The sequence below is a fragment of the Struthio camelus genome, chromosome 2 (genome assembly GCF_040807025.1).
Source record: "Struthio camelus isolate bStrCam1 chromosome 2, bStrCam1.hap1, whole genome shotgun sequence".
NCBI lineage: Eukaryota > Metazoa > Chordata > Aves > Struthioniformes > Struthionidae > Struthio > Struthio camelus.
In genome coordinates, this window is record NC_090943.1 from 83,787,430 (window position 1) to 83,798,498 (window position 11,069).

The following is an 11,069-nucleotide window of genomic DNA, read 5'->3' on the forward strand; positions in this document are numbered from 1 at the left end:
TAGAAGACTGAAGTCATTAGACTCTGTAGGTCCTAATTGCTGTAGTTAGGTTCACAACAATTATATCAGCAAGATCTACGAAAGTATAAAGGGAAGGCCCAGCGAAAAGATAAATTTCTAAAACCATAGCCATAAACCCTTTTCAATGAAAGCACAACAGGTTTTCCACAAATCTCTAAACACACTCAAGTACCTGGTAGCCATAGTAGACACATTTCCCAAGTATAGTCAGCTATTCCACATATTTCTAGATCTTTTGCCAGGGCTATAGGAAGGAAGAGACAGACTGAAGCAGAGGATTTTGAAATTCCTCGGAAGCATTTGATTTCTCTCTGTGTACCGAGTAGTGGATAATATGACGATGTTTCCCTTAAATTTGACAGATACAAGACTCAAGGAAAGCATCAGTAACTAATCAAGTCACTACCTGGTGCAAGCATCCAGAAAATAATGAGATGACATGCAGTATTCTGTAAGTGCTGCTTGAGGAGGAAAGGATCTTCCTTATTAAGTCTCATGAGGATTTTAACTCATCACTGTATACACCAAGTAAAGGCAAAGTGTCCTTCTTGGAGGGGATGTTGAATTACTGGAGCTTTCAATGGTTCTTGTGCCATTTAAAGGAGGAGGTTATGTGGAGAACAATGTTGCAAGTGCAGGAAAGGGCTGCGAGTGCAAGACTCCTTTATTCTATTCATTATATTCTGAATAGAGTCAGTGGCTGTTATATTTTTTCAAGCAAAATATGTCAGATTGTTTTCCTCTTATGAAACAGCAGCCCTGAAATTGAGATTCAGGATACAGTCATCAGAGGAGGAACACAATGTGCTGGGAGTTACCACAAGTCATAGTAGATTGTAAATTGTAGTTTGTTCAGATTATAGCAGTGAGAGGTACACAAAATGTCCTTGAAAGAGGTAGACACTCTCTGTTTGCTCTTTCCTGGTGGGCAGAGGGAGCTTTCTTGGCATAAAGGAGGAGAAGGCATACTAAGGTTTACCCTCATTTTCTCAAGATACACCCTCCAGGATGCCAATTTATGGAATCTGCCTTTTTCAATATCCTTGCAGCACTCGGAAGAAAATTCTTCCAGCATTACTGAAGCAGCTAAGTACACATGAAGTTAGAAAGCATTTCATCTTGATGGTAAGGTTCATGACTTTCTGAAACTCCTAAACAATAATTTTTGGAACTGCATGTGTTCTTCGGAGCATAAAAGAGTGGAAAATTGAACATTATCTCAGTATAAAGCCTTCTTCCAATAACATAAATACTCTGGGTGGGTATCATTATGGTATAGTCCCACACTGGGAATATGCTTGCCACAGAAATGGCAAAGTTTAACACTGCCCTAGAGAGAAGATACTGCCAGAAAAATATATAAAAATATTTTAAAAAAGTAAAAAGGGAAAAGGAAACAGTATGCGCCCAAAAGCTGGAGGAGGCATTCTCCACTGCCTTCACTGAAATGTAAATAAAACTGCCAATAAAAAGAAATATAGAAGTAAAGAAAATTAAAGGAAAAATGAAAAAAATTAAAGAAAAAATGAAGAACCCTATGGGAAAAACAAGTCATGCAGTCTCACAATGCAAAGAGAGTGTTCTGACTCAGACAAGTACTTTAGAGGAACTGAGGTCATATAGTTCTTTCACTGTTGTGTGATTGGCATGAAAGGAGGCAAGAAGTATGCTACCACAGGGTGATACTATGCTATAATCATCACTTCTTTGCCTAATTTAATGTAACTGATGCTCTGACTAGAATGACAGACTTCCTAAAAGAAACTACAAGAGCATGCAATTCTTTAAAAGATAAATTAGTTAAGATACCAGCTTTCATCAAATGCTCCATCTAGCATCAGCATACAAAGAACTAGGAAAACTGATCTCAGGTGTTTGCTGGTGGCAAAACAACTGCTCTAGAAAAATCCCAAATATTAATTACACCTTCTGTATCTCCACTTCGATCTTCACCCGTTCCAGCTAGCGAGCAAGCATAATTTTTCCACACAATGTTAAAATCCTGCCTAAACCTAGGAACCTTCAAGTCTCTGAACTGAATCATAGGTTTTGAACTTTTGCTTGCCCGTTTTTGGCAGTTCTGACCTAAATCTCTTTTCAATTTTCTTTCTTTGCTCTCTCATAGGACTTTCTACAACTAAATCAATCTCCTTCCCTTCTTCCAAGGTTCTGTGCGCTAAAGCCCTCTCTACTTCAACCTTACCTTCTAATTTCAATTCTTGACTCTACAGTCTCCCATGTTCATTCCTGATGACTTCAGGTCCCATGTTGATGACCATTCTGACCCCTTAGAAGAATATCCTCTCTCCTCACTGGACTGACAAAGATGGCTCAATGCTGACACTCAATAAAGGATCATTCATTGTTTTGATTAGCTTCTCATCTTGGTCCATATCTATTCTTCTGTTAATAGTTCTTCTTCATCCCTGCCCAGCTATCACTGTGATAGGTTTTCAGTCCATTTCCTCACACATTGTTCTTCTTTATTCCATGACTTGCAGATAATTGGTGTTGATGATTTTTCCATCCCCGTTACCTTTTACCTGTCACTTGTTACTGATTCACTATCCCTCCTTCAAAACATTTTACAGTTTTGTTCCTCCTTTCCACTCTATAGTCCATCTTGCACATCTTCAGCTTTGCAAGCTCGGATGCAGCACATTGTTAGTAGTGCACCTGTGGCCTACTCCTTTCCTCCATTCAAAACTGGTTCTCCTCATCTGAATAGTTAACCAACTGTATTTCTCCAACTTTTTTTTTCTTCACACCTTTTTGCTGCCCTTGGTTTTATTTTCCAGTCCTCCACTACTTTTATCTCTGAATCTGCCTGCATATTAGTACCTGGTAGTTTCTCCCATGAAAATAAAGAAAAAAATATAACATGAAATTGCTTATTCCCTGAGCTTTCTTTCTCTGTTCCCTTCTTCTTTTGCAATTCTATCCTTTCTGTCAGTACTGAAATGTTACTATCCTCTCTATAATTTGCTTTGCACTTGTGACATCATTTTATCCTTCCTCCTGATCCATGCTCTTATCCCAATCCAAATTTGTTTTCCAGCATCTCATTCTGGAGTATCTCATATGGAGTATCTCACTCTCCTTTGGATCTTTCCCAGAAAGTACAGGGCAATGTATTTTGCCATTCTCACTACAGAAAAAAAATTACCTTTGGCACCACCTGCCTCTCCCACAGCCAGGCTATCCTCCTTCTATTTCTAAACTTATTAAACATGCTACTTAGAACAGATTCTAATTGCCAGCTTCTACCCAGTGCATGCCACTGATAGTACTCAGAATGCATCAAATCAAAAGGACTATCTAGTCCAGTAACCTCTCCCTAAGAGTGGTCAAAAGCAGATGCTTAGGAAAAGAATGTAAGTACAACTACTATTGTATCTATGTTGATGACTGATAGATCTACTTTTCTGTTTCAGACATCTCTCTCCTGTCAAAACTAAAATATTCTTCTGTTTCTACCACCTTCTGATGGATCTTACCATAGATTTAAGTTCAATTAGGATGAAAACCTCCAGAATTTCCATATTCCAGCCTTTCTCAAGCAATATGGATTCATTCTCCAATCCTTCAACCTGTTCTGTAAACCAGGTATTATCTTAAATTTAAATTTCTGTTTGGAGCTTCCTTTTCACAATATTTCTAAAACTTGCAGAAGCTTTCCACACAACATAGCTAAGACTGTTCACATATAAAAATAAAATTTCTCACCATAATTTTCATCTTATGTCTCAATTACTGTAACACAGTTTTATAAGCTCTTGACAAATGTGATTTCCTCAGCAGCCACAGGACTGCTTCAAATATAATGTTTTTTTTAGTTCACTACTTTGACCATGTTATTGCCCTTCTTTCATCCCTGTGCTGGTTCCCTTCTTCCCCATCACATCACATAGAAATGACTTGACTTTACTCTTAAGTCCTTTCATGCTTTTACTGACCTGTTAACTATCTTCTAATAATGACTATTGAGATGCTGATTCTCATCTCTTTTCAGCTCATAATACTTACCTCAGACAAGTATTATATTTTCTAACAGTCCTCTTGTATTTGCCGTCACGTTTAAGAGGTGCCTGCAGATCCTCATTATTTTCTTTAAAAGAGGCATTTTAAAACTCATACCCATGTGAGATGTTAAAACTCAATGGCAGTTAAAAAAGATTACTGTACAGAGACTGCTGCTTTTTTGACAGTTTTCATATATCCCTATAGACTTGTCCCTTGTCTTTGTTTATAATTCTTTGTAAATTGTCCAAGATTAAGACCATGCTTTTTGTTCTTTTTGTGTGTTGACATTGTGCATAGCACGAAGTATCCTCCTAGATCTTCATTACAGGCAATGTAATAGCAGTAATATAAGCAGACTACTGGTAGTACATAGTTTACTTTAAAAAGTCGATATTTGAGCCTTCTCCCCCTCCTCTTTTTAGTTATGCCTTACAAAAAGTAAATGCTGACACCCAGGTGAGCACTGTCATTAGCAATAACTTTGAAAATTTACTAAACATTTGTCTGAACACTGGCCTCCAAACTGAAGTATCTGCAGAACTCTACAACTTCTGCATTTTTAATATAAAGCATACACGCACAAACATGCACACAGCCCGATACAAAGTCTTGCTCATGAGTCATCTGACTCATGCCGGTGAGATAACTCCAATAAACGAGGACTACTCAAACTAACAAGACTTGAAAAATTGAACCTGGACTTCACAGAATCTGTTGAACATATTAATTTTTGTGCTGAATATCTCAAATATTAATCATGATTAGGGCCACTGAAAACCATTGAACTCGTGAGTCACATTCCACTTCAAGTAACTAAACACTTGCTAATCCTAACTACAGCTTTCATTTTTTGTCTGTATTCAAAAATCAGGCTGAATAATTAACAATTTACTATTTTTAAAAAAACTTTCTGTTTTGACATCTTCCTGATGTCAAAGAGGTGTCACATTGTCACTTAATTAACTTTTAAATTAGTAAATCAGCATATTAAATCACTTTTACAACAGGTTCAATTCACCTTAAGTACCAGAATATAATGTATTAACGAACAGAAGTGCAGGCTATGTTAAACATCTCACATAATAGTCCTTTATGACTGACTACAGTAACAGTTTAAAAATAACACTCTCTAAATGTATTTTATTTCCGTTTTTATAGAAATGATTTTTTTTAGCACCAAAGATATTTTTTCTCAGCCCTTGCATGACTATATTCCACTTTAAACATTATTTCTGAATCTTATAACGGAATTTACACTCTGCAGTATGCATTCATATTTAACTGCAAGTCTAGTGAACTAATTTACCAACAGTTTAATAACTAAATAGCACCCAAAAAAGAAAGTAACCTATTTATACGTCCTTCAGAAAGGAAATCCTTACAAATTATAAGGCTTAACAAACTAATATAAAAAACATTCCTGATTGTGCTTTTTTTCCCTTTGTTAATATAAAATATAATTTTATGTAGCTTTAATTTCCAAGTCAGACATTTACAATTTTTCTCCTCTTTTTAAGGTATCTAAAATCTTTTCAAAACTCTTGGCCTAAACCAGTATTTGTTCTATCTCCCCTCATTATAGCCTTGCTTATCTTCTAGTTAGGTCTTAACATAACCTTGCCTATTATTGGATCAAACTCTGTCCTGCTGTAAGGAGCAAGTCCAGCAACATGGACATGTGTTTTCATTAATAGATTAGTGCATGGTTATGTCTTTCTCTCTGATATGATATGATCCTGAGTACGATGCTGAAAAGAATGGCTCAACTTGCATTTCTCTATGAAGCAGCAAAACAAATGTCATCAACGTCTTTGTGTGCTCATTGCCCACTGGTAGCCACTAGGTTAATTTAATTATTTTTATGCTTTAAGATCTAGTCCTATATTAAGAGCCTATGTGTTTCCAAGACTGGGTCCTTAAAAAGGAATTAGCTAACATTTGCTGAAATGCACACAGTGACAGTGGAGAAGCTTCTCTTGGAAGAGGTCACTTACCATAGTAAATTTTGTTCCTTGAATGTACTGCCTCCAAAGAGCCTCCCCCCCCCCCCCCACTTTGGTATTATTTTCCCTGCCATGAAGCAACAGAAACCATACCAAATGTTAGATAGTAGATAGAATATTCACATCTATTCTAATGTTCTGGAAGAAAATGCAGAAAAATCTTCTACTTCTGAACTCCCTAAGCATTGCTATATTCCATAAATATCTCAAGTAAAAGTAGACCTGAAGAGTTGGTGTAAATCTGCAGAGACAACTCACTTGAGAAAAAGTTACTTTGGTAAATAACCTCTTTTTTCTCTCTTATAACATTGCCTACACAGATCTAATCAGTAAAAGACAGGCAGAGGCAATTCTGAGGACATGGACTGAGGCAGACTACCAGTTGTAGAACTACTCCTGTCCAAATATTGTATCTAATGTAATGTAACAAGTCTTGCTTGCTTGAAAATTTTTTAAGTGCATTAGTTACCTCAATGAAGATTTTGTAAAATAACTCTAGACTGAGATGGCCTAGTCCTTAGCTTTTAATAAAAACCTTTAGGCTTTTAAAAGGCTTTAAAATGCTTTCTTCTAGTTAAGCAAATGATCCAGTATCTGTCCAAAAGCTTAGGAAGAGAACTGTTAAAAATAGGCAATACTGTTATAGCCAAGAATGTAGGAGAGGAGTGAGGGCACGTTAAACTTAATCACCCTTGTAAAAATACACACAGGACTGCAGTTCTGAGAGTTCCTTATAGATACTGTAACTACAAGAAGAATTTTCAGTGATAGGAGAAGAGAGGTATTACTGTGTATCTCCAAAGAGATGCATGACCTTTTGAGAGTCACGAGTTCAATGCTGTGAATGCAGGTATAACTTATTTGAGTATGCAACTCCAAGAAATCTTTTTGCATTCTATTTTGTCAAGAATAAAAAAGGAGAGATAGATTTAAATACAAAAAATAAAAGCTATGATTAAGGATGAAATCAAGTCTTTTTTGATATATCCAAGGATAACTCTGAATCTACTGTTTAAAAAAAAAAAGAAATTTACAATAACCCATGAAGTGAATGGCATTATCTTTTGGCTCTTCACTCTTCTACCTCACTTGTAGCTTGGCCATATATCGTAGCCTACTCTGTCACCCCCGGAAACTTTCTTTCTCCTTTGCTTCTGTTTTCCACAGAAATGGAATAGTTGTTCTTCAGACTGGGGCTTCTTCTGCTGTCCACAGACAGGTATCTAACAACACTTGAGATATCCTTTGGTATCCCATTCGGCCTGCAGCTGCTGCTGCAGAGTCTCTTACAAGTGCTGTGCCATACCTGTGATCCCTGTATAGTTAGTGTGGCTACCTTGGGGCATCTCAAATGGTACTACATGCCTGTTTACAGGTAATTGTATCACATTCTTGCTGTTAAACTACTCTTTTCAGAGACTATCCGTGCAAGCCGTTTATGTAATGATATAAGTTTAGCTAGGAAAAGGATGCAATAGCTATTAACACACGAAATAAGGATTTTTTAAAAGACTGGAAACAGCCAAAAGGATCAAACTGAATTCCATACTGAGCAGCCAAATTACCTTTAGATAAAGTCTATGTTGAACCAGAATCTATCACCAGTGTTTTCTGGAGCCTTTTACAAATCTATCACTTTGTTACATCTCAGAAAAGGACTGTGTGAAAGACAAAAGCAGTTTGAAATATTGTGTTCCCTAAAATCCCTTAGCATGGAGCAGATTGAGATTCTATCCAGTAAAGCCTATCAAAGAAATCCTTTTTGGATTCATAAGGAAAAAGCTTGAAGTCACAATAGGTTCTGCACCTAATTTGAACAGCTGTAAGCAGATATTCTGCATCCAGGGAACACTTGTCACTCTTGCACAACTGTCATTACCATCCAAGCATGCGGTTTCCATAAAAGTCCTATAAAACTCAGGCTCAGAATAATAATCCAAGTGCTTTGGCCTTCGGAAGCACCATCAGCTCTGAGTTCATGGATCAAAAACAAAACAAAAAGATATAATTATCTTAATAAATACATTCCTTGGATGTATGAAATACAATGTATAGGATGGAATTTAAGCCCCTGAGGTCAAACCGATGTTAAGGCTTCCCTAACAAGTCTGCTAAAGTTTTGAGTTCCCTCTCCCTTCCCCCTGAACATGCTACCACTATAAATATTCTACCTTCCAGCTGCATGGTGTGACACTGATAAAAGGGAGCTGTGAAAAATGTTCTGCACATTTCAATTTCTGAATCCACCAGCCATTGGTGGATAAATCTTAAACAGTAATCTGCTACTCTAGATTGTGCTAGGGCTGAGAAGTCACCTCCTTTTTCTTGCTTGAATATATAGGCAACAAAAGTTTTCTTTGTGTCTCTCCTCTGGACCGCAAGCTTGAAGAATGAATGAAATCAACTTTTAACTGAGTCTTTACCAAAATACAAGACATGGTGAAAGTTTAGAACTAGAAGCAGGTGGATCCAAGTTCTACTGTCATGTATCAGTATGACTTATCTAATTAAAGGATTTATTAACCTCCAAAGACCATTTCTCTGTTTAGCCAAAAGCTGGAAGAATGTACTAGAATCAAACAACCGCATACTTTAATATATAACAGCTCTTAAAAACAAACTTCAAGTGAAGCATTAGATTTTCAAAAAATCTAGGAATGACAGCAAGCACTATTTTGTTTTAGAAAAGACTGAAAATACATATTTTTAAAAATATACAAGCAAATAAATAAATAAATAAATTACCTGGCAAGGCTTTTTCATTTTAATTGCTATAACATGGTATCTGTAACAGCAGAGTTCACAGGTCCATGACCCTCTTTCACTTATCCACTTTAACAGGCAAAGCTGATGTGTGTATCGTACTGACCCATCACAGCGGCAAGGATTTAACAATTCACCCTGAAAAGGCAACACAGTAATATTAATTTTAAAAGAATCTTTAAAATCACATATATACTCAATACTAAAATATTTACAGATCTGTAACAACGAATCATTCTCAGTTTCAATATATGAAATAATAAACATGCATTTTTGGTTGTAACAAAGTTCAGCACTTAAACTATTTTAAAAACAGGTAAGTGCTCTTAATCATACAAAGCCAGATAACTATCTATATGTGTGTATGTATGTATGTAAAGCATGTGAAAGATTACTGTAGGTCAAAAAACCAGTAGCATTAGATCTTTCAAATGCCTCAATGGGATTGTTGGATGCATTTCCCCTATAGTTACTCATAACCATCACTAAGAATGAAGTGGATGACATCACAGAGAACGGTGTTCTTTGAAAAGGGTTCCATGTTGGTCAGGTAGATGGCGGTCAGACTTTGTCTAGGATAACAGAACTAAATGCTTCCACCGATGGTTTGTGTATATCTGTAGTGATATAAATCAGCCATTCTCTTATTCCCTGGACAGAATTTTTTGAGCTAAACAAAAAGACAAACTATGGATCCATTGCTGATATTGCGTCCGGTAACGTCGTGAGAAAGGAGATACCTGGTTGTCTTCTTAACAGTATTTGCAAACTAACGCTTTCATTTTGAAGGACAACAGAAACCCAGGAAATCTGCGTTGCTTAAAATCTCCGAGCAGAGAGACAGTGAGCGCGATGGCAAGAAGACGCACGGGGGGTGAGCCTGCCATAGCACATCCCTGATCTCCCTGAAGCTCCGCGCTGACTCAAAAATCGCCCCAGAGCGCGTGTCACAGCCACCTGGCGCAGCGCCGACGGATCGTCCATCCCCACAGCCGTTTAGGCAGCGGGCGCGGAGCAGGCCGAGCGCTGCGCGGGGCGCCGAGTCAGGAGCGGAGGCCGGCGGGCACGGCGGCGGCGGCGGCGGCGGCGAGGCGGGGCCGAGCGCTGTCCCCGGTGCTGATCGCTGCCTGCCGCCGGCCGCCCGGGCCAAGCCGGCGCCGCCCCCCCCCCCCGCCCCCCGCCGCCGCCTGTCTGCTCCGGGGGACATGTCGGGGGACTGGGGGGCTGGCGGGGGGAGGGGGGGGAGAAGGGGTCGAGCCGGCCGTTCGCCCCGCTCTCCTCACCTGCTCGGGGCCCTGGAAGCAGATCTTGCAGATGGGGCCGGCGCCGCCGGGGTTGCTGCCGCTGCCGCTCTCGCTGCTGCACACCGAGCGGGTCTCCGGTTGGTCGCCGGCGCCGGCCCCCGCCTCGGCGCGGCCGCTCTCCGAGCCGCCCCCGCACCGGCCCTCGGCGGCTGCCGGCGGCGCCGCGCTGGGGCCGCCGCTCTCCGCCTCCTCCGGCCGGTCGCCGGTGGCCTCCGCGGCTCCGGGCGGCTCCAGGGGGCAGGCGGGCTCGCCGGGGCGGAGGACGCCGCTGCCCGCGGCGCGGCTCATGCCCGCTGCGGCCCGGGGCGCCCTCTCTGTCGCCGGCGGCGGCGGCGGGAAGGGAGCGGCGAGGGCGCCCTCCTGGCTCCGAGCGGCCGCGAAGGTGACCCGGCGTGGCCGCCTGCCTCAGCCCGCCGCGCTCGGCGCGTGTGTGTCCGTGTGTGTGGAGGCGGCGGGGCGGGGCGGGAGGGGGAGGGAGGGGCAGGTCCGGCACGCGCCGGGTCGGCTCCCGCCGCCAACGGCCGCCCCCGAACGCCCGGGAGAGCGCGAGCGAGCGAGCGACCGTTACTCGGCGGGAGAGGGAGGGCAGGGGGGAGGGGGGAGGGCGGGTCAGTCGCCGCCACCGCCGCGGGCTCGCCGAGGCGCCTTCCGCCCTCCTCCCGCGCAGCCCCCCGCGGGCGGGCACCAGGCGCGGAGCCGGGCGCTGCGGGGAAACCGCCGCCCTGTCCGGGCCACGATCCTACCCCTTCGCTCTCGGCGCCTCAATGGCGCCGCCCGCTCTCCCTCCCCCAACCCCGCACCCCCGGGTGCGCATAGCCCCTCCTCGCCGACCCCCGCCGCCCCCTCGGCCCCGCGGCCCACCCGCGGCTGGTTGTCCTCTCCGGGCCCACTCGCAAGCGGGACGTGAGCTTTTAAGGAGAGCTTGCCTGTTTTTAACGTTGGAAAAGGTTACGGT

The 11,069-nt window shown here is 41.9% G+C and overlaps 1 protein-coding gene across 1 annotated transcript in view; it reads right to left on the reverse strand.

The window, feature by feature from the left end:
- The window catches only part of MARCHF11 (membrane associated ring-CH-type finger 11), a 31,350-nt gene extending 20,948 nt beyond the window's left edge, over positions 1-10,402 (reverse strand). The window contains exons 1-2 of the mRNA XM_068931450.1: positions 10,094-10,402; positions 8,793-8,948 (exon numbers count right to left, since the gene is read on the reverse strand). Coding sequence (XP_068787551.1) covers positions 8,793-8,948; positions 10,094-10,402 — 465 coding nt within the window. The remainder of the gene's footprint in view (positions 1-8,792; positions 8,949-10,093) is intronic.
- Positions 10,403-11,069: the final 667 nt, after the last annotated feature.